This window comes from Ictidomys tridecemlineatus, chromosome 7, assembly GCF_052094955.1.
Source record: "Ictidomys tridecemlineatus isolate mIctTri1 chromosome 7, mIctTri1.hap1, whole genome shotgun sequence".
NCBI lineage: Eukaryota > Metazoa > Chordata > Mammalia > Rodentia > Sciuridae > Ictidomys > Ictidomys tridecemlineatus.
The window spans coordinates 191,096,838-191,120,188 of record NC_135483.1 but is presented as its reverse complement, the minus strand read 5'-3'; the positions used below and the strand labels follow the sequence as shown (position 1 = coordinate 191,120,188).

At 43.7% G+C, this 23,351-nt stretch overlaps 1 protein-coding gene and 3 non-coding genes across 4 annotated transcripts; all 4 read left to right on the top strand.

Moving 5' to 3' along the window:
- Positions 1-7,632: 7,632 nt before the first annotated feature.
- Ncl (nucleolin) lies at positions 7,633-17,548 on the top strand. Its single transcript, XM_078018209.1, has 14 exons — positions 7,633-7,824; positions 8,998-9,111; positions 10,419-10,914; positions 11,080-11,280; positions 11,363-11,449; positions 11,648-11,789; positions 12,623-12,747; positions 13,456-13,579; positions 14,464-14,621; positions 15,033-15,156; positions 15,590-15,723; positions 16,233-16,359; positions 16,728-16,951; positions 17,066-17,548. Exons 1-14 carry the CDS (start codon positions 7,807-7,809, stop codon positions 17,140-17,142), a joined length of 2,151 nt encoding a protein of 716 aa, XP_077874335.1. The 5' UTR covers positions 7,633-7,806; the 3' UTR covers positions 17,143-17,548.
- On the top strand, positions 11,496-11,567 carry LOC120887196 (small nucleolar RNA SNORD82). The gene has a single exon (XR_005728842.1). It is a non-coding gene; the product is annotated as a small nucleolar RNA SNORD82 (small nucleolar RNA).
- On the top strand, positions 15,859-15,938 carry LOC120883815 (small nucleolar RNA SNORD20). The gene has a single exon (XR_005726007.1). It is a non-coding gene; the product is annotated as a small nucleolar RNA SNORD20 (small nucleolar RNA).
- LOC120883809 (small nucleolar RNA SNORA75) lies at positions 16,433-16,570 on the top strand. The gene has a single exon (XR_005726001.1). It is a non-coding gene; the product is annotated as a small nucleolar RNA SNORA75 (small nucleolar RNA).
- Positions 17,549-23,351: the final 5,803 nt, after the last annotated feature.

Genomic DNA, 23,351 nt, shown 5'->3' with positions numbered 1-23,351 from the left:
GCTGGGTGCAGTGGCACCTAGGAGAGGTCAGCCTAGGCAACGTAGGGAGAGTTTGTCTCTAAATCAGTAAATAAAAATATTGCACTGAATTAATATTATTTATTTATTTATTTTGAGATTAAATTCTTGTTAAGTTGCAAGGCTGAACTTGAACTTGAGGTCTTCCTGCCTTAGCCTCCCAAGAACCTGGGGTTATAGGCATTTGCCACCACACTCAGTTGCACTGAAATATCTGATGATTGAGTTTTTGGGGGATGATTGAGTTTAAGAGTTTCACCTTGGGCTGGGGATGTGGCTCAAGTGGTAGCGCGCTCGCCTGGCATGCGTGCGGCCCGGGTTTGATCCTCAGCAACACATACAAAACAAAGATGTTGTGTCCGCCGATAACTAAACAATAAATATCAAAATTCTCTCTCCCTCTCTCTTTAAAAAAAAAAAAAAAAAAAAGAGTTTCACCTTGCCCAGATCCCCTCTCCACAGTGGGGAACGTTTATCACTGATGAGCAAAGGCACCTGAATTTTATCCTGCTCACTGTGAAATGTCATCAAAATCTATGGACTAGAGTAATATGTTTGCATGTCAGAAAACCTGATGTTGCTACAGTGTGGTAGAGCATGGTAAGGGGGTGCTCTACCACACTGTAATCTTACCATGGGGTATGACTGGTGTCAGGGAGACCAGTTCAAGGTATTAACTCTGGCAGGAAATTGTGATGGCCTGAAGTAAGAGAGGAGCAGTGGACACAGAAGGGGACCAACTGCAAAGATACCCATAGCCCTTGCCCTCTCCTGGCTGAGAGAGAAGCAGAGACCAGACATGCTATAGCCTGAGTGTTAGTGTCCTCCTGCGATACAGTGTTGAAACCTAATCTCCAAGGCAATAGTGCTCAGTTTTGTGGCCATCAGGTGATTAGACAGGGAGGGCTTTTCCCTTGTGAGTGGGATCAGCACCCTTTATGCAAGGCTTGAGGGAGCCTGTTCACTTCTTCTGTCACATGAGGATGCATGTAACAAGAGGCACCATCTGTGAGAAGGAGCCCTCAAGGACACCAAATCTGCCAATGATTGATCTTGGACTTCCCAGGCTCGAGAACTGTGAGCAATAAATTCCTGTTATTTCTAAATTACCTGGTCTAGGGTACTTTTTAAAATTCATATATTTTTAGTTGTAGATGGACAGATACCTTTAATTTATTTATTTGTATGTGGTGCTGAGGATCAACCCAGTGCCTTACATGTGCTAGGCAAACGCTCTACCACTGAGCCACAGCCCCAGGCCTAGGGTACTGGGGAGATGTATATAACTATATAGAGTTATAGCAGCCCAGATGCAATAAGACATCCCAGCTCGCAGCCAGGAAAGCTAGTAACTGTCTCACTGGGGCCCATAAAGGGCAGTTTGGGGTGGAAGAAGATTTGGCAAGCTGCTGGGTGAGCTAGAAGCCCAGGCAGAAAGGAGCTACTAGAGAGACCATGACTTGGGTGCCCTCAGATGGAGGTGGAGTCACCAAGGAGGATCTGCAGCAGGTAGGAATATATAAAAATATTGCTGAGACCAGAGAGAATGGGGATCTCCAGGAGAAAATGCCCAAGGAGGAGAGAGGAAGAAGGCAGTCAAAGAGGAAAGAGGCCAGAAAAGAGAAGTCCCAAAGATGATGTAGTTAGAAGAAACCACTGAGGGTCAAGAAAGATAAGGTCTACGAAGCATTATTCTGACTATTGAGGAAGAGTGTGTTTGGGGTTCCTCCAGCTACCACTTGGAATGAATGCTGGGGAGATGGAAACAGGAGCCAATCAGGGGTTCCTGGAAGACCATCTGGGCTAGTAGAAAGGATGCTACCAGGGCAAGAGGTGGCTGGAGAGCTGCCCTGCTAGCTAGTAGGTGAAGGCTTTCAGGTTGCCTCAGGAGACAAAGGCTGTCTTCTTTTGACTCTGGCCTCCGAGCCCTGGAGAGCAGGTGTTTTTTTTTTTTTCTTTTAATTTTTAATAGTTGTAGATGAACAGAATGTCTTTATTTTTTCATGTGGTGCTAAGGATCCAACTCAATGCCTCACACATGCTAGGCAAGCTCTTTGCCATTGAGCCTCAGCCCTGGAGCGCAGGTTTTCTCCTGCAAGGGAAGGCGAAAAAGTGCCTGGTAGGGGAGGAGGGACTTAGCATGCCCCTTGGGTACCTGGCTGAAAGAGCTGGACAACATTTGAAGGGATCAGAGAACCTAAAAATCAGAAGCAGCCTGGGCTGGTTAATGGGAACTCAACTCTACTGTTCTTCACCACAGACACCGGGCTGTGTGCTCAGAGGGAACTGGAGCTCTGCGGCTGTGACCTCATCACAAGGCCAGCTGGAGTGCCCACTGCTGCCCCTTTGTCTGCCTATACTTGAGGGGGCTCACACTGTAGGCTTTGTTAGCTGGATGCTGGCTGGGTTTGGGCAGTTGGAAACCTGGTGCTTGGGAGACGGAGGGTACAGCCCTGACCTCCTGACCCTGTGTTAGGTAGCTACTTGGCCCCTCATTATGGCTCTACCTTGAGGGATAGCCTGGGGAGAGCAGGCACCAGCAGCTTCCTACTCTGCAATTTTATCACTTATATGAATTTTCTTTGACAGTTGGAGCCTGAGGCATCTCATTCCTCCAGCCCTGGATCTGGGCATTGTGGTTCATCCTTTGAAGCCCTCCAGACTTCCTCTGGTTGGCCACCAGGCCTCCACACACTGGGAAGTCCAGAGTGGGCAACTGGGTCTCAGGGTCTGGAAGGGCTGTGGATGCCCCAAGTGGGCACTTCACTGTACGGATAGGTACAGTGGGTAGTGGGGATGGCCAGCAAGGCCTGGTAGCAGGGCCATGCAGGCAATGGGCAGAGTCAGGGCAGGTTCATACAGGTCTGAAAAGGTTACTATTGGCTACTCAGAGCTGTGCCCAGGGGCTTCAGGGTTGGTGTCAGAGACTGGTCTAACTCCCAAGAATTAAGAGTCATGCCCCTAGAGGATGTGGAAAGTTATACCTTTCCCCCTACCAGGTTCCTCCTCTGCAAAAACTAAGGTGTTGTCTCCCAGCTTGGAGCTGGAGGGGGGGGAGCAGCAGATAATCCCAGATGGCAGGGGCAGGTGGGATCACTCTAGATTGGAACTGCCACCAAAAACTCCAACCAAAGGTTGTGCTTGGGAGAACACTGATCAAAACGTAAAAGGTCATTTTTTTAAATATTTATTTTTTATTTATACACAATACATTTATTTTGTTTATTTTTATGTGGTGTTGAGGATCGAACCCAGGGCCTCACACATGCTATGTGAGCGCTCTACCGCTGAGCCACAACCCCAGCCCCCAAACGTCATGCTTTTTGACCCAGCACCATTTAAGCATTCTACAAATGTGATTTGTATACATTTAAAACAAAGTATGTAAAAGGGTTAGAGTAGTCTGTACTAATAGCCAAATGTAGGAAACAATTCAACACATCCAGCGAGGCAGCTGGTTAAATAAAGTGATCCTTCCACATAAGGAGGATGCTGTAGCTTTTAAAAAGAAGGAGCAGCTCTACTTATACTGATGTGGGATGAGTTACAAAATGTAACTAATTTAAAAAGAAGGGAGAGTTCAGAACAGTACATCAAGTACAACATTTATATTAAAATAATAAATATAGTTATTGGTAAATGCATAGTCTGAAGGTGGAAGACACACTAGAGACTGCTTCTGGCACTGTCTTACTAGGAGCTATGGGCAGGAGGGAGACTTATTTACTGTCCATCTTTTTTAATCTTTTCAAAATTAAGAGCAGCACTTGGAAACAAACCAACCACCTTAGTTCCCCCCACACCCCCATGCTGTCTTATCAGTTACAGCTTGGGATGGGGACAGTGCTCAGACCCTGGCAGCAAGGGAGTCAAGCTGAAGTGGCTTTCCTTAAGTTTCTGGGCATTTGAGCAGCCCAAAGATGGTTTCCTTTCCAGGATCTCAGCTCTTGGAGTCAGAATCTTAAAGGATGTGGGTGTGATCATCTTTGCCTTACTGGTAGTGCCTAGGCATTATCTTTTAATAAGGAGTTACTACCTTTACTTAAAAGATGAGAGTCTGAGAACTGGGGATATAGCTCAGTTGGTAGAGTGTGTGCCTTGCATGTGGAAGGCCCTGGGTTCAATCCTCAGCACCACAAAAAAAACAACAAAAGGAAAATCTGAGGCCCAAGATCATGTGGAAGAAGGCAGTATTTCACATATGCTCACTCATTTTAGGCCAGGCAGGTTTCCATTTACAATTTTCACTCCTCCGAGGACCCAGGCATTAACGTGTTCAAAGCAGTCAGCTGTGCTGAAGGTAGTTCCTTCTTCTGCTGCTTACTTACCAATTCAATCCTTTGGAGTTTGACACTGTGTCCATTCCTTCTCTCCTGCCTCTGCCCACTAAACTCCTATCCAGCCTTCCTTCCCTTTCCCTGGGAAGAAAGACAAGAGACCAGCGGAGCAGACCAGAATTTCCTTAATTATCATATGTGCACCACATTCACTGGCTGAGCGGAGCACCTAGGCACAGGCAGAGCCAGACAAGAATCCTGCTCTCCAGAACCTCTGTGCAATGTCCACCTTTACCCTTATTTTACAATTGGTCTGGGACAGGGGGACCCCTCATTCAAGAAAACTTCCTCACTTAAGCTTATCTCAATTCTTCTCTTTCCAACCCTCCTTCTTTCCCATAGGCTATAATAGTCATCTTCCCTCCTGAGCTTATCATATGCTCTTAAAAAATGGATTAAAATAAATAAATTGTTCTAATTAGTATAAGATATACTCCATGTTTGTGTAAATATGTCAAAATATACCCTACTGTCATATATATCTAAAAAGAATAAAAATTTAAAAATTGTGGAAGATAAAAAAGCACCAACTTAAAAAAAAAAGAAATTGTGTTATGAAAGAAACAATACAGAGTAAGATGGTATATGCCTGTAATCCGAGCAACTTAGGAGGCTGATGCAGAATCTCAAGTTCAAAGCCAGCCTGGGCACCACATTTTTTATTTTAAGACCCTGTCTTAAAATAAAAATGTAAAAAGGGCTTGGGGTATGGATTAGTGATAGAGAGCTCTAGTTCAATCCCTAGTACCAGCAAAAGCAAAAAACAAAAACGTGCAATATTTCACTTAACACGCATCACACCCTGAGAGCCAGGTACTACTATCACCCCCATATTATAGACAAGAAAACTAGTCCAACAGAGCAGTTTCTCAGTTGTTTTTTTATGTTTATTTCTTTTTAAATCTTATGTGGTATATTTGTAACCAACTTTTCTTTTTTTTCTTGGTACCAGGGATTGAACTCAGGGGCATTCAACCACTGAGACACATTCCCAGCCCTATTTGATATTTTATTTAGAGACAGGGTCTCACTGAGTTGCTTAGTGCCTTGCTGTTGCTGAGGTTGGATTTGAACTCGTATGCTCCTATCTCAGCCTCCCAAGCTGCTGGGGTTACAGGCATGTACCACTGTGTCTGGCTGACAAGTTAATTTACCTTTTGATGCCCTGGTTTCTGTAAAACTGTGATAACATTTTCAGGTTATTTAGAATCATAATTTGTAAATTCATGATTTCTTTAAAAATTTTCTTGTAGTTGTAGATGGATAACATGCCTTTATTTTATTTTTATGTGACGCTAAGGATTGAACCCAGTGCCTCACTTGTGCTAGGCAAGCACTCTGCCATTGAGCTACAGCCCTAGCCCCAAAGAGCTGGGATAAAGCCTGGCACTTGGAGCATTATGTAAGTATTAGGCATTGCTATCTTGAGCCCCAGACTCCAAAGCAACATGACTTGACTCCAGGGTGTACCAGCTCTCCCTGTTGCTTCTGCCTACTTCACTCATGCATTTAGCAAGCAATTTTCAGCATTACTGTGTGCAAGGCAATGCCTGAGCCACCAGGAATATAGCAAAGAACAGTGTTTTCATGATGGGGGAGGGGCAAACAGCAAAGAAAGTATATGAGTAAGTGGTAAGTACCTAAGGGGATTCAATTTCAGTGTGATAGTCTCCAGGCAGCACATTTCATTGAGGGCTGGGGAAGGCCCCTTAGGAGGTGATGTACCCTGAGATCTGAATGACAAGCAGTACTGTACTGTAGAATTCATCCCTGACACTTCATCATGCCCACTGCTCACCATTCCTGCTCTTTCCAACAGTGCCTAAGCCTGACGGTTTTATTCCACATTTTGACTCATGCCATTCTCTGTCCCTGGCCACCTCCCCACCCCTGAAATAGCCCCCTGGCCCCTATTCCACAGAGCTCAAAGTGTGAACTTCCTCAGGAGGCTCTCCACAGACCACAGGATAGGGTGTGGAATCGCGGATCCCAGTCTCCTGCCCTGATCAGAGAGCCAGTGGGTAGCTGTGGGTTTCCTATGGTCTCGGGAGTGTGCTGGTAAAAACTGCAAAATAATTTGATTGCTCTTCACAATTCCCTTGGGCCCTTGTTAAAATACAAAATCAAGGAACCCAACACAGTCCTCTTGAATGAAGATCTCCAGAGATTTTTGTTTTCGATGTTGGGGATTGAACCCGAAGTCTCCTGCATGCTAGGCAAGCGCTTATCAGGGGCCTACCCCCAGTCCTCCGGAGCTGCAGGTATCCTGGCTCGGTGGGGGCAGATAGGAATCGGATGCCCCGGAAATAACCGAGCTATGGAAGGACGTGCTCTGGATTGCTGTTTCCCACAAGGCAACTTATCTGTGTACCTGGCAAAAGCATAACTCAAAAGACTGTGTTCCCTTTGGCTCTACTGACTTAATGACTTGGCAGCCACCGCATTTTAACGGGTGCATTACTACCAAGTAACTAAGAAGGAACTTGTGAGTGGCCAAAGGCCCAACTTTGTGGTCAGCCTGCCCCGTCCCTCTTCTCGGCCCACCTGCTCTGTCACCTCCATGAAGTCCCCTTGGAGCTTGCCCCCCATACAGTGGTATGAAACGGGCTGCTTGTGCACTGCTCATGAACAGACACTACTGCCTTTATTACCAGCTATCAGGACGCAGCTTCGGGCGCGTGGCCCGGGAGGGAATCACCTGCAGCTAGGGGATGTTTCAGGCCCCCAGCTCATCCGCGCTCATCCCGAAAGGCCAGAGAACTCTGCGGGCCCTGAACTTCTGGCGCTTTGGGGCTCATCAGCAGGAACACAGAGCGAACCCTTTTCTCCAGGGCTGCCTGGAGGCCCGGCGTGCAGCGCAGGCTGGGGTCGTGCGCGGCGCCTCCGCGAACTCCAAGGCCGACCGAGTCTATAGGAACTAGCAGGGTCCAGGAATAGGAGACCGCGCGATTACGTCGCCCCCGCGCTCTGGGCCCAGCCGGCGCCAAAAAACTCCAGTTAGAGGGCGCAGGCGCCGAGAGAGCAGGCAGCGCAGAAACGTTCGGGAACCCGCGCGTCCACCGGCCAATCCGCGCGGGCCTTACACAAAGCGAGTTCCGCCCACAGAGCACTACCTCCAAGCTTCTCCCCCTCCCTGACAGCCTCGGCCCGCCCACTCCGCCCGCGCCCCGCCCCGCGCTGTCCTGGGTTAGAGGCTCGCGATTGGGTCACGGGACGGGAGCGAACGGTGGTTGGTCGAGGCGGAGTCACGGGGGGCGCCGTCGTCGCCTTTCCAGAGGCGATTACTGGGCAGGCTCAGTCTTTCGCCTCAGTCTCTAGCTGTAGCTGGCAGCTGGGGGTACGTGCTCCGGCATCTTCTGTACCCGAGGGCCGCCATCGACGTTGCTTCAGTTCCTCTAGGTTTATCTGCGCCACTCGCCCGCCACACACTCCGCCGTCATAACCCGCCATCATGGTGAAGCTCGCAAAGGTAAGAGGCCTGGTGCCCGAGCAGCTACGTCTAGAGGCCTGCTTTCCGAAGGACGCGCGCGCGCGGCGCCGCGGGGAGGAGGGCCTGCGCGCAGTCCCGGGCGCGTTCGAGGGCGCCATGCTGCGGGAAGTCTCGCGCGACTGGTCGGAGGTCTCGCGGCTTTTGGCTAGCGGGTGGCGAAGTGAAGACCTTAGGCAGGTGCCGGAGGCCGCTGACGGGCCGCGGAACGCCTCGGCGGGGTGTGGGGAGGGGGCGCTGCGTCTCGGCGCGTGGGGATGAGGCTGAACTCCTGCGACCGGAGCGAGCTGTGCCCCGCCTCCTGGCGCACGTGTCTCGGCTCGCGGCCCGCCACGTGGGCCACTACGCTTGGGGCTCCGAGTCTTCCGAGGGGCCGGGGCCCTGGGGCGAGCAACAGCAGGATTGGCCTCGGTGGGAGGCTCGGCGGCCTGTGGACCTCTCCGCCTGGGCCGGGCGGGCCGGCACGTGGTGGGCACCAGGAGGCGCTGGGCTGCGGCACATCGTGGCGTGGCGGATGCACCCACGTGGTCCCGATAGGTCTGGGAACGGAAGTTTATGAGAAGAACCAAGTTCGGTTATAGGGAGATTTGTAATATCCTAAGGTGCCGCTAAGATCTTCACACTGAATTAAGGCCAGAACTGCCGACAGGCTGTGCATAACTAGTTGGCTTCTTAAAACAAGAGGGCCTAACTGAGATAAAGGGAGGAAATACTTCTTAAGGTTGCCTTTTTACTTATTCATGATGGTTTTATTTAGTTTGGTTTTCTGTTTGCAAACCTGATAGAAAAAGTGCGCTGCTAGCAGTGCTGCTAGTATTAATGTTCACTATGAACTTATGCTGCATAGAAAACGGAATCTAAGACAGGAGATGGTTGAATTTCTGTGGAGAAACATGATAAAATAGGAATGGCTCGAAGCAGAGCGGGTGGCGCAGGCCTGTAATGCCAGCGACCGGGGAGGCCCAGGGCAGGATGATTGCAAGTTTGAGGCTAACCTCAGCAACCTAGCAAGCCCCTGTCTCAAAAAAATACAGAAGGGCGGGGGTTATAGCTTCGAAAGTAGAGCTCCTCTGGATTCAATCCCCAATACCAGAAAAAAAAGTATGGCTTGAAATGTGGATGGAAATCTAATATTTTAATTGTGGCCATTTCTAGGCTGGTAAAAATCAAGGTGACCCTAAGAAAATGGCTCCTCCCCCAAAGGAGGTAGAAGAAGATAGTGAAGATGAGGAATCTTCAGATGAAGAAGATGACAGCAGTGGAGAAGAGGTAATTTTATCAACTCAGTACAGAACTGCATAAAGTTAAAGTCCAATGCAGTGGCACACACTTGTAATCCCACCTACCCAGGAGACTGAGAGCAGGAGGATCCTGAGCTAGAGGCCAACCTGGGTAACTTAGGTCCTGTCTCAAAAAATACTGTGTAAAATCGGAGAGTTAAAGCAGGTGGTGGTGGATATCTGAAGGTATTGGCAAAAAGAAGATTTTGTGGAGCTAAAAACTCTTCATTGGCATATTGTCATTTGGATATGTATTTGAATGTGAATTTGAGACAGTATGTGGGAGGGGCTTCTTTTTCTTAAGTCCCCTCTTCAGGGTTTTGTGTGGTGTGGTATGTTAAATCATTACATCTTTCCAGTTTTAATGTATTGTCTTGGCATCACATGCTAAAATGAAGGAAAAGCTCTTGTTCTGTAAGTGGCCAACCTGAATGTTATATTCATGTATATATTCATGAACTTTTCCAGATTCCTAAACTTCAAGCAAGAATAATTGGTCTTTATCCCATTATGTATAAACTTTGAAGCAATCACTAAGTATCTGGATTGAGGGCAACGATCTTCCTTAAGATATACCTTAATGATTGGCTCTCTTCAGCTCTTCTGCCAGTTTGCTCACTGTAAAGACAACTGACCTACAGTTGTGCTTCCATTTTTTAAAATATTTTTCATTGTAGATGGACACAATACTTTATTGTATTATTTATTTTTATGTGGTGCTGAGGATTGAACCCAGGGCCTCACACGTTTTTTTGGGAGTATGATAAAATTACCTGCTAAAACTAACAAAAAGCATCTTGTAAGACTAGATAAATGATAATTTGCTCACTTGTGCTATAATTTACAGGGGTTGTAAAGTTTATTTTTTATTTCGGGCCTTAAGAATTAAACTTTTTATTAATTAAGCTCTATATTACTATCACCCACTCTGGGAGCCCCAAATGATTAAATTAATGGGTGTAATGTTTTGAATGATTGAGTGTATTTAGCCATAATCCTTAAACACTCACTGTGATTTAGATTAACCTTTACAAGTGATAAGTTTTGAGATTTCAAAAGCATAAGATTCAGGAATTAGACATTTGGTTCAAAAATATTTTAAGTGTTATTCTTTATATGCTTGAGTATTTTACCTGGCATTGAGAACTCTGGCATCACAGACATAAGACACATAATCTGACTAAAGATTAACATGGGTATAGTCTTGAACCACAGGCAATGCCAAGATCTAACAATTTTTAAGACCATGGCTGTTTGAATGTGTGGAAATATTTAGTGTTTTTATTTATTCTTAAGGTTGTCGTCCCTCAGAAAAAAGGCAAGAAGGCGGCTACCACAGCACCAGTAAAGAAGGTGGTGGTTTCCCTGACAAAAAAGGCAGTTGCCTCACCTGCCAAGAAAGCAGCTGTCACCTCAGGCAAAAAGGCAGCAGCCATTCCAGCCAAGAAGACAGTTAAACCAGCCAAAGCAGTTGCAGCATCTGGCAAGAAGGGAGCCACTCCTTGCAAAGCATTGGCAGCAGCCCCTGGTAAGAAGGGAGCTGTTGCCCCAGCCAAGGGGGCAAAAAATGGCAAGAATGCCAAGAAGGAAGACAGTGATGATGAGGAGGGTGACAGTGAGGATGATGAAGACGATGAGGAGGATGAAGATGACGAGGAAGAGGATGAATTTGAACCAGAAGTCATGAAAGCAGCAGCAGCTGCTGCCTCAGAGGACGAGGATGATGAGGATGATGACGAGGAGGAGGATGATGATGAAGAGGATGATGAGGAGGATGACGAGGAGGAAGATGGTGAGTTGTTTTTATAATTTCTGGGGCTCTGTTGCAAGATACATTGATGGATCTTAATTAAGCATGGTGGCAAGGTTGCATTTCCTTTTCTTTAGCTTTTCCAGACTCATGTTGATTTGGGGAGGTTTCCAGAGTTTCTGACGTGGTAGCTGGCTTCTCTTTCAGACTCTGAAGAAGAAGAACCTATGGAGATCACACCAGCCAAAGGAAAGAAAGCTGCTCCAAAAGCCGAACCAGTGAAACACAAGGGCATGGCTGAGGAGGACGAGGATGAGGAAGAGGAGGATGAAGATGATGAGGATGAGGACGAGGAGGATGAAGAGGAGGATGAAGAGGATGACGAAGAGGAGGAGGAGGAGGAAGAAGGTAATCAAATTAGGTTCTGAAGTGTATTGACCTGAGCTGTGTTTAAAGAAAGTACTTAAGTTTATGTGGCATGTTGTTCCAGAGCCTGTCAAAGAAGCACCCGGAAAACGAAAGAAGGAAATGGCCAAACAGAAGGCAGCCCCTGAAGCAAAGAAACAAAAAGTAGAAGGTAATCGACCAAATGAGGAGGGAGGCGGGTGAGATAAAGTAGTAATAGCACAAATGATGAACTATAAAGGGACTTAATTCTGAAACACTTGATGTTAGCTTGCAGTATACTGATGTGCTTTATGTAGAAGTTTTTGTGCTGAAACTTGATTTGTACCGGGCTTTGTAGTCTAATAATAAGAGTTCACTTTTTGTATAGGCACAGAACCAACTACATCTTTTAATCTCTTCGTTGGAAACCTGAATTCTAACAAATCTGCCCTTGAACTAAAAATTGGTATCAGTGAACTTTTTGCGAAAAATGATCTGGCTGCTGTGGATGTCAGAATTGGAACAACTAGGTAAATGCCACACTGTTACATGCGAATCTGCAAGTGCTTTTTCCCAGTTACCCTAGCCTGGCATCCAAAAATATCTTACAGATTATACATTAATGAACTGAACCATTAGATTATCAAATTACAGAATCCCCAGTTTTGAAACCTACATAATTGACATAATAATAGGTAATCTACACAATAATAAAAGTAATCTACATAATAAGTCAAATTCTTTAAAATTTTTGAAATTAATTCATTTATTGTAGTTCTAGGGATTGAGTTTAGGATAATGTACCACTGCACTGTATCTCCAATACTTTATTTTTTAATTTTTTTTGGTACTGAGTATTGAACCCAGGGGTGTTCAACCACTGAACCACATCCCTTTTTTATATTTTGTTTAGAGACAGGGTCTCACTGAGTTACTAAGTTGCCGAGGCTGGCTTTGAACTTGTGATGCTCCTTTCTCAGCCTCCCGAGCCACTGGGATTACAGGCATGCACCACTACGCCCACCTATAAAATAATTTTTAAGAATAGTTTTGGAAATATGGTGTTTATATTTTTGGAAATGCCTAAACTGTTAGACCTCCAAACTAAGTGTTTTAACAGGTGCTTTGTCAGCTATTACTATGTTATAACAAATAATTGTGACCCACAGGAAGACATGAAAGGTGAATTGCATATTAAATATTGGTATTTAGTTCTTGTTCTTTAGCTGAAATTTGCAGAGCCATAACTTTGTTACCACTATAGGTGCTTTATCTATAATGTTGCTGGCATTCATATGTGTACAGTTTGTCTTTTTAAATTTTTTGCTCTCATCACTTGTAATTTTATTGTTTGCTTTAAAAGGAAGTTTGGCTATGTGGATTTTGAATCTGCTGAAGATCTGGAAAAAGCCTTGGAACTCACTGGTTTAAAACTTTTTGGCAATGAAATTAAACTAGAGAAACCCAAAGGAAAAGACAGTAAGAAAGGTATGTAAAGCGTTGGAGGATATATTATCCAAATGTGTCTACGAAGTCAAATATAGATTCGGGAGATAAGACTTTGAGGTTTTTGTGTTTTTTTTTTTTTTAAACCTTTTCTCTTCCTAATATGAGAATTAAATGTGTTGATTGTTGACAGCAGTACGTGTGGCACTACCTTTGTTAAGCATTCTTGACTTAGGCAAGCATGAACAGTGTTACTCAGAAAAGAATTATATGCAGAGTGAACTTGTGATGTCTGAAATACTTGGGACCAAGAAGTATTTTTGAATGGGGGAAGGGGTTGTGTTCTGGGTGGGTGGAATCTGAGTCTTTAAACACAAGATTAACTTTATAAAGGGCCTTTCTTAAATTATAATAGGTTTCTATTAATTTTCTTTATATCCTTTGCTTTTTCTTATAGATTGGACATCTTATAGATTGTGTGTTCATTCATAAATTTTAGTTTAAGGAGTGAGCATCTACCCTAGATTTAGTATTCTAAATATTTTAGTATAGTTGTCAGCTGTGACAGCATGGAGGTATTTGTACTTTGCCACAGATGTACATCCATACTTAGAACAGTACTTTTTACAATGTCATCTAAGTTTGTTGTATGCAATTGTGCTGTTAGTGTTATTTTTGTTTTGTTTTTTTTCTCTTCTGGTCTGTCAGGTCATACCATGGTTCATTTTTATGGTTTCTTTTTAAATGTAGATCGAGATGCAAGAACACTTTTGGCCAAAAACCTCCCCTACAAAGTCACTCAGGATGAATTAAAAGAAGTGTTTGAAGATGCCATGGAGATCAGATTAGTCAGCAAGGATGGGAAGAGTAAAGGGTATGTTTTGTGTCTCTTAGAATGTTAAAAGTTTTGTGTTTTTATTAAGACATTTCAGCTGGGTGCAGTGGTGCACACCTGCAATCCTAGCAACCAGAAGGCTGAGGCAGGAGGATCATGAGTTCAAAGCCAACCCTATCTCTAAATAAAATATAAAAAAGGGCTGGGGATGTGGCTTAGTGGCTAAGCTTCCTGTGTTCAATCTCCAGTACCAAAAAGAAGACACTTCCTTGCTTAATGACACAAATCATAGTCCAGTTTTGTAGGTATCTGATCTTGAGCAACCCTAACCTATAAATGTGGCTCAGTTTCCTGCTTATAAAATAGGAATAACATACTTAATTTGTAACAGTTTTCAAAGATGAGATAATGTACATATGAAGGAGTAAGAAGTGCTCCTACCTTATAATTCTGTATTAAGAGCAGTCATGCCACATAATGATAGTCCAGATTAAGACATGCATCACTTCCATCAACATTGGTGTGGTCCTGAGCATTGAGGTCCTCAAGAGCATGTGGGCTGCATGTGACAGTGGTCCTATGTACATCAGCATCAGTTGCAATTTTGTGTATGCTTTCATATTTGCACAGTAATCACCTTAATGTGTGTTTTTTTTTAGTTGTAGATGGACACAATACCTTTGTTTTTAATATTTATTTTTTAGCTTTAGGTGGACACAATATCATTATTTTTTTATGTGGTAGTGAGAATCAAACCCAGTGCCTCACGCATGCTAGGCAGGTGCTTTACCACAGAGCCATAACCCTAACCTTTAATGTATTTCCTAGTGTGTAACTTGGTATTACTGCTTAGAACTGAAGGAAAGTCTGTGTTGTTGAGGGTAAAACATGTTAATGTTCTCCCCATTCAATAATCCTTGCAGGATTGCTTATATTGAATTTAAGACAGAAGCTGATGCAGAGAAAACCTTTGAAGAAAAGCAGGGAACAGAAATTGATGGTCGATCTGTATCCCTCTACTACACTGGAGAGAAAGGTCAAAATCAAGACTACAGAGGTGGAAAGAATAACACTTGGAGTGGTAAGAATTTATGGGTTTATTATAGAATTGAGGGTGGAAAATCATTTGTATCTTCTAATAAATTTATAATTATTGTATAATCAAGGAGGGTGAAGATCCAGCAAGTTACATTAAACTACTGAGCTCTCTGAAATATTTTTCTATTGAGAAATGGTAGGCCAGTCTAGCTTCTTTTATTAGATATATTTTTTTAATAACTTCAGCCTGTATATTATGGAAATATCACTGTTTTATGAAGATATGAAATATTGAAGAATGTACTAGAGGACTGGGGTTGTAGCTCAGTGGAAGAGTGCTTGCCTAGCATGTGTGACATTCTTAAGTGTTGATCCTCAGGAACTGGATGCTATTTTACCTGTAATTGTAGCTGGGAACCACTTTCATTTTTAAAAATGACATCTCTATTTGCAGGTGAATCAAAAACTCTGGTTTTAAGCAACCTTTCTTACAATGCGACAGAAGAAACTCTTCAGGAAGTATTTGAGAAGGCAACTTTTATCAAAGTGCCCCAGAACCAAAATGGCAAATCTAAAGGGTAAAATAATGTCTTTATGTTAGGCTTGGGGCCTGGGGGTGTAGCTCGGGTTATAGCATTTGTCTAGAACACATGAGTCCCTGAATTTGGTCCCCAGCACTACAAAGGAAATAAGTATGTTGGTTGTCAGGAGTGAGCTGTAAGAGTGTCTTCAGATCTAAAATAAAGGTGGTTGGGGCTATAGCTCAGTGGTAGATGGTAGAGCGCTTGCCTAGCAAGCATGAGGCTCTGGGTTCGATCCTCGGCACCACATAAAAATAAACAAGATAAAATAAAGGTAAGCCATCTTGTCAGCAGAGGAGTGGAATGGTTTTAGCTGCACAAATGAGTGTAAAATGAAGTGCCTGCTTGAGGTAAAAGGCCTGGGGCATTGTCTGATAGTAGAAAAACCATGTGTTTTCTAACTTGCTAAGTATTGGCTGTCCATCCTCAGGTATGCATTTATAGAGTTTGCTTCATTTGAAGATGCAAAAGAAGCTTTAAATTCCTGTAATAAAAGGGAAATTGAGGGGAGAGCAATCAGGCTGGAGTTGCAAGGACCCAGGGGATCACCTAATGCAAGAAGCCGTAAGTCCCATTGGCATGGTGGTGTGGCTAGGGAATGGTATCTTCCTTGGTGCTCTGCATGAACTTAATGCCATTTTTTACTTTTTCTATGAATCTTCAGATGATCCTATTTTTCTTTTATCACTGAGTGATAGCTGGATATGATGACTGATTACCTGAGAAATAATTGATGAAATATCAAGAAAATTCCTCTAGATAGTCAAGTTCTGATCCAGCTATGTCAACTCAGAACAACAAATTTGCCTTTGGTTGACTGACTCCTCTACCTGGTGGGCAGTACACAACTTGTTCAGTTTGCTTTTGTTTTCTTTGAGACCTGAGGCAGAAACTTGACTGTAGGCAATACAAAATAAACTTTTTTTGGCTGTTGATAGGAGCCTTAAATTAAGCATTAGTTGGCTAAGTTGCTTTTAACTGCTTTTGTACTAAAGCTTACTGGACGTTGCACAAAATTACTGTCATATGAATGTGACTTAAAATAGAATACACAATTTATTTTTCTTCCACAGAGCCATCAAAAACTCTGTTTGTCAAAGGCCTGTCTGAAGATACCACCGAAGAAACCTTAAAAGAATCATTTGACGGTTCTGTGCGTGCAAGGATAGTCACTGACCGGGAAACTGGATCCTCCAAAGGGTAAGGCATGAGAAATGGGCAGCATTGCTTCTGTTCATATTGATGTCCTGGGTGGAGAATTTGGTTCTGATGTATCTTCTCATTGAGCTCCTTTCTGCCAACTGGTGGCAGTTTATGGATTCGCACGAGAAGAAGAGACATTTCACAGAACAGCATTACTTTACCTTCTGTTTCTACTGAGGTGTGTATCTGGTTGTTCTGTGAGACAGACATTTTAGGATTTAAACTGGCAAATTAGGATTTTCTGCAGGGATGATCTGTCAGATCTTTTCTCAGTTAAACAAGGCTACTTTCTGTGGGGTGACATGTGGAAATAACTTATTAGTATGTATTTCCTTTATAATGGGTGATTTCATTTGGTGTTTTAGGTTTGGTTTTGTAGACTTCAACAGTGAAGAAGATGCCAAAGCTGCCAAAGAGGCCATGGAAGATGGTGAAATTGATGGAAACAAAGTTACCTTGGACTGGGCCAAGCCTAAAGGGGAAGGTGGCTTTGGGGGTCGTGGTGGAGGCAGAGGAGGCTTTGGAGGCCGAGGTGGTGGCCGAGGAGGCAGAGGTGGATTCGGCGGCAGAGGCCGGGGAGGCTTTGGAGGTAAAAATTGGTCCTCCACATAGCACACAGACTGCTGAGCCTGTGCTATGTTCAGTTTCTGGTCACTTTGGGCATTTTTGCACCATCCTTTCATGATGTTTTGCATTCCTGCAGGGCGAGGAGGCTTCCGAGGAGGCAGAGGGGGAGGAGGAGACCACAAGCCACAAGGAAAGAAGACGAAGTTTGAATAGTTTCTTCTGTCCCTGTCTTTCCCTCTTCCATTTGAAAGAAAGGACTCTGGGGTTTTTAACTCTGTTACCTGTTCAATGACAGAGCCTTCTGAGGACATTCCAAGACGGTATACAGTCCCGTCGTCTACTCGGAAATCCGTATAGATGACATTTCAAAGGAGATACCCTGTTGGTTTTGACTGGATGTTCATATAAACTTTTTAAAGAGATGAGTGATAGAGCTAACCCTTATCTGTAAGTTTTGAATTTATATTGTTTCATCCCATGTACAAAACTGTTTTTTTCCTACAAATAGTTTTTGTTTTGTTTTGTTTGCGTTGGGGGGTGTAAAGGAAAGCAGAATGTTTTATGATTTTTGCTTCAGTGACTTTAGGACAAATTAAAAGTCCTAAACTCTGGTGCCAGACTTATACTTACTAAAATCATTTCTTGTGAAATGTCACTGAAGAGCCTAGCAACAAAGGCTCTGTATTGCTCAGAACCACCATACCTGATATTGAATGATCAATATATTGCTTTCAAGTATCACAGCTGCAGAGATGGGTGAGGTAGCCAGTTTCTGCAGCCCTGTGTGCTGACATGTGAAGTTTATTCCGTGGTGGCTTCTTCCAATTGTAGCAGGCTGGAGTATCATGTCCTGAATAAGTTCTTTGGAAAGAGGCATAAGAGTACATTCATTGGTCAGATCTCCTAGGATCAGCAGTTGAGAGCATCAGTTCTGGATTTGGCAGTAACTGATGAGTGAGCCAGTAGAAACTGAGGGTGGAACAAACACTGCCAACATCATGCACTATAAAAACTCTCATTCTGGCATTATGCACATTGCTCAGGCACTGCTTTAAGTAAGCACTTACTGCCTCCTCCTGTTTGCTTCTCTCCCCAGCTGAAAGACAGAGTCTTGCTATGTTGCCTAGCTTGGCCACAGACTAACGATTTTCCTGCCTTGGCCTTCTAACTACCTGGGGTTGCAGGTGTTCACCACTACACCCCAACCCATTTCTGCTTTTAGTTGAAGTCAAAAGCCATGCCAGGTCAAGGGATGGTGAGCATTGTGACAGATTTAATACAAACCAAGGCAGCCATGTCCAAAAACCTGATCAGCCCATTAAAATAGCAACTCAATGAAATGGGACATTGTGGGGAATGTTACAATTCAGAAGGTTACCTGAATAATACAAATGACTGGGGTTTTGCCTTGATCTTGATTCCCCCCCCCCCCACTGTTGGGATAAGGAAATATTTATCACCCACCACTTGTTAGTCTTGTTCCAGTTCTTGCAAGGTGATGTGTTCTATATCTAGGAAGGTGGTGTATAGCTGTGTGAACTTAACTAACTCCAGTGCAATGCATAAGTCTGACCAAAGTGCCTTTTTAGAAAACACCCCATAAGTTTAGGCAAGCAAGGCAGACATTCTGCCAACTAAGTCATATCCCTAGCTCCAGAGAAATGTTTGTAAAACTGGCTTGTGAGTGGGGTTTTGGTGGGTTACTTTGCTATGGAGAAGGGAAGGCTTGAATTTGATCTTGGTAGTAGCCCAGTTGTCCAGAGAACCATAGCTTCCATTGTGATGGCTTTTAAGGATTTTACATGTCTGAACTACTGTGGTTGCTACTAACAACTCAGTTGCTGACTGCAGTTTATGTTGGGTTTATATCAGACCCTAAGACAGAGACATAGGCAGGAATCCATAAGTAAGAGACAGAAATTGTCCCATCAGTTGTGCTACTTCACTATGGGATGAGGATAGACGATGATTATCCTGCAAGGCCAAAAAAAAAAGGGTTTACAATTAGGGATCAGAGTCCTGTAATCTGGCCCCTTGGGTATCTGTCTGGTTTTCAATTTGGGGTTTGCTGCCATTTTAGAAAAGCTGTCACTTCCCTTCAGCAAATGGTTGTCACCACTTTTGTCAGCTTCCAGCAGGTGGCAGTACAAGTCCAAGGAAGCTCCTGGGAAGTGTTCAGAGGTAATGTGGGAGACCATCTGACTTTAGCCTAGTGATATCTTAACTCCACTGTATCCAGTTGAGTTAGCCTTTTAATAGGTGAGCCAATGGCTATTCCCCACAGTCTAGCAATGCAGTACAGAGGAATGAAATGCCACAAGGGCCGATCATTGCTGATCCCTCAATGTGGACCTACTATGCCCTCCAGTTGGAGGGATTTGATGAACACTAAGCTTCTCACTTAAGGGGACTGACTATACCTTAGAAGAAAGAACCACAACCCAGGTTTAAAGATTAAGGGCAAAGTGGGCTTGCCCTAGCAAGCCTAAAATAACCCTCCACCTCCAATCCTGTGATAAAATTGCCTGTTGACAACAGGAAGACATGTCAAGTTAAATAAAAATGTGTGTCTAGTTTATAGTCATAACTAAGTAGGAAAATGAGACAAGGGTCAATCCTTGAAATTTGCACACAGGATTGACAGATGGCTCATGCCTGTAATCCCAGTTACTAGGGAGGTTAGAGCAAGAGAATCCCAAGTTTGTGGGCATCTTGGCAAGACCTTGTTCCAAAAAGGGGGACCCCTGGAGATGCAGGTCAGTGGTAGAGCATCTCTGCATTCAATCCCTGGCACTACAAGAAGAAATTTAATAGTTATAAATAATATAAAGGAATTTTCAGGAAAAAGTCTGACAAGGGATTTCTAGAGATGCAGGAATTAAAAACCAAATAAATTCTAAAGCTGTGAAGTAAAATAATTGAAAAAAGGTGTAGAATCAGTGAACTAGAAGATGGATCAACAGCTTGTCAAAACTGAAATTCAAAGAGATTGGGAGAAAAAAGTGAACTGAGTCTCAATGACAAGTTGTGTAGTTGAGTCTAATGAAGGTGAAAACGGGAAACTTTGCACAGCAATGGCTAAGGAATTTGTCAGTTTGACAAACTACCTGCAGATGCAAGAAAAAAAAAACCACACCTCAGCACAATTGAATGGTTCAAAACCAAAATTAAGCCAGGCAGTGTCACAGACCTGTAATCCAAGAGGCTCTGGAAGCTGACTGAGACAGGAGAATAGGGTTGGGTTCAAAGCCAGCCTCAGCAAAAGTGAGGCACTAAGCAACTCAGCAAGACCTTATCTCTAAACAAAATACCAAATAGGACTGGAGATGATCTTTCCAGTCTCCAAAGTCACAATGTGATTGCATGCATGCATGTAGACAAGTAGCAGTAACGATATAGATGAATTTTAAGAATGCTGGTCAATTAGATTTCAGCTGAAGAATACACATTCTTTTCAATTGCACATGGAACAGTCACCAAGTACTGGCCACAGAAAACCTCAAGGAAATTCAGCCCTGAAAAGATGCCCTGTAGTGCTGCAGGGCTTGGTTCCTTACACTCCTGTTCCTCACCTTGTTGTTTGCTCTCATTAAGGAACAAGTCAGGAAGCCAGGCCTTTTAAAGATACTGGAAAGGCCCCTGTGGGACCAGAGGTGGTGATTATGGAATTAGAATTATCCTGCATGGCCACTTAGCCCTTTGTATTTTTTGAGATAAGGTCTGGATAAGTTGCTGAGTATGGCCTCTAGGATCACAGGTGTGTGCCACCCTGCCCAGCTAACTCTTAGATTCTTGATGTACATCACAGAAAAGAATTTCAGGGACTCCCAGAGATTTATTTAGGAAAGCAAGGAATACTCACTTCAAGGGACAGAGTGTGGGCTACCTCAAGAGTGAGATGCACTGTCAGGATCTTGGACTTTTTTTTTTTTAAGAGAATTTTTTTTAGTTTTCAGCAGATACAACATCTTTGTATGTGGTGCTGAGGATTGAACCCGGGCCGCACGCATGCCAGGTGAACACGCTACCGCTTGAGCCACATCCCCAGCCCCAGATCTTGGACTTCTTTATTTTTGTGATACGTGGAATTGAACCCAAGGTTGCTTTACCATTGAGTTAACATCCCTATCACTTTTCATTTTTGTTTTGAGACAGAATCTTGATAAGTTGCCCAAGCTGGCCTCAAACTTGTGATCCTCCTCTCCACCTTCCAAGTTGCTGGGAATTTGGCACCACCATGTCAGGCTTTGGCTCTCATTTTACTTTGTTTTTAACATTGAAAGGTCTTCACTATCTACTAGCCTCATACAGGGCCCTCTTAGGGTTTCTCCAGCTCATTCTAGGAACCAGCGTAGCTCTCTCCTTCCCAGGCATCAATGTGCTCCTGAGGTGGCAGAGGGACCTTGGGGACAGAAGAGGCAGGAGAGGGGCTGCACAAGCAGCAGTAGCTGGTGCCAGAACTGAAGAGGATGAAGATGAGCAACCACACAGGTTCACGTTCTGCCACAAGAACTTGCAGCCACCTTCTGAGATGTGGACTTAAAGTGCTCCAACATGGCTTCCAGGTCCTCTGTCTTGGTGGAGATGGTTCCCCACAAAACCAGGATCTCTGCTCCACATTCTGGGTCATAAATTTCTTGACTTCTTTCACCTCACTCTGTAGTTCCACACTTAGTCATTCTCCATCTTCTGCCTCCACTGGCCACCTCCATGTCTCAGCAGCCAAGGCCTGTGGGTAACAGAACTTTCCTGGTCAGCTTCCTCCTGGGGAGCCCTCCCTTCACTTCCTGCTTCTAGTCTCTACTTTTAAAGGAAACTTTATGAACACAAAGTTAACTAGCATAAGATATATGGAGGGATGTCGAATTTTAGAGCATAGGATGGGTCATGGTGATTTGGTTCTTTTTAGGATTGTTAGAATGATGCTATGTAGATTATGGTATTTGGTTTGTTTCTGTATTACTGGGAATTGAATTTAGCAACTCACATGCTATGGAAGTGCTCTGCTACTGAGCTGTATCCCCAGCCCAATGGATAGCATTTGAAATGTACACACATCATGGGTCTCTTTTTTTTTTATTATTGGTTGTTCAACACATTACAAAGCTCTTGACATATCATTTCATACATTTGATTCAAGTGGGTTATGAACTCCCATTTTTATCCCGTATATAGATTGCAGAATCACATCAGTTACACATCCACGTTTTTACATATTGCCATACTAGTGACTGTTGTATTCTGCTACCTTTCCTATCCTCTACTATCCCCCCTCCCCTTCCTTCCCATCTTCTCTCTCTACCCCATCTACTATAATTCATTTCTCTCCCTTGTTTTTTTTCCCCTTTCCCCTCACATCCTCTTATATGTAATTTTGTACATATGAGGATCTCCTTCCATTTCCATGCAATTTCCCTTCTCTCTCCCTTTCCCTCCCACCTCTCCTCCCTGTTTAATGTTAAAAAAACAGGGTTTTTTAATAATTATTTTTTAGTTTTATTTTTATATGGGGATGAGAATCGAACCCATTGCCTCACGCATGCTAGGTGAGCGAGCTACCACTTGAGCCACATCTCCAGCCCTCGTAGGTCTCTAATGATATTTTCCCCTTGGCTTTATTTAATCCAAAAATACATTGTTGAGCCAGGTGTGGTAGCACATGCCTGTAATCTCAGCGACTCAGAGGGCTGAGGCAGGAGGATCACAAATTCGAGGCCAACCTGGATAACTTGTTGAGACCCTATCTCAAAATGAAAAATAAGAAAGGACTGGGGGGTGTCAGTCAGTGGTAGAGTACCCCTGGGTTTAATTCCTAATGCCAAATTTTAAAAAATATATATGTTGTGAAGGCTGGCAATGTATTTAGGAATTAATTATATTCACAGTACTCTCTAAGATTCGTGGGTCTTTTAAAAATTCAGTCCTGGAGGCATGAGGAGTAAAAATAAGGGTGTTCATTGTACTTCTTAGCTTTAAAGTTAGAGGTTTCTTTTTCTTTCCCTAACAGTCTCATTTCTACCAATTCTTATAAGTTACCAGTTTAAGGAGGTAAAAGAAAGAAAAGAAATTTGCTCAAAATAAGTAGAATAAGGAAATAATAAAGGGATGAAAATTGATATTAAGCAAGGCAAGGGACCGGGGTTGTGTTGTAGCTCAGTGGTAAAGCGCACGACTAGTGTGTTTGAGGCACTGGGTTCAATCCTCAATACCACATATGAATAAATAAAGGTATGGTGTCCACCTACAATTAAAAATATTTATATTTTTAAAAAGTCAAGGCAAAAGTTGGTTCATTGAAAGAACTACAAGGAGGGCTGGGGGTGTAGCTCTATGGTGGAGCACCTGCCTAGCATGCATGAAGCCTTGGGTTTAATTCCCAGTATTAAATAAAAAGGACTACAAAGATTAATATAATAGATCAT

What these genes read in the sequence shown, in the direction of transcription:
- Ncl (XM_078018209.1), top strand. An exon ending in AAGGATGGGAAGAGTAAAGG is followed by an intron (nt 13,580 to 14,463) that starts GTATGTTTTGTG and finishes TAATCCTTGCAG; the next exon opens with GATTGCTTATATTGAATTTA. An exon ending in GAAACTGGATCCTCCAAAGG is followed by an intron (nt 16,360 to 16,727) that starts GTAAGGCATGAG and finishes TTGGTGTTTTAG; the next exon opens with GTTTGGTTTTGTAGACTTCA.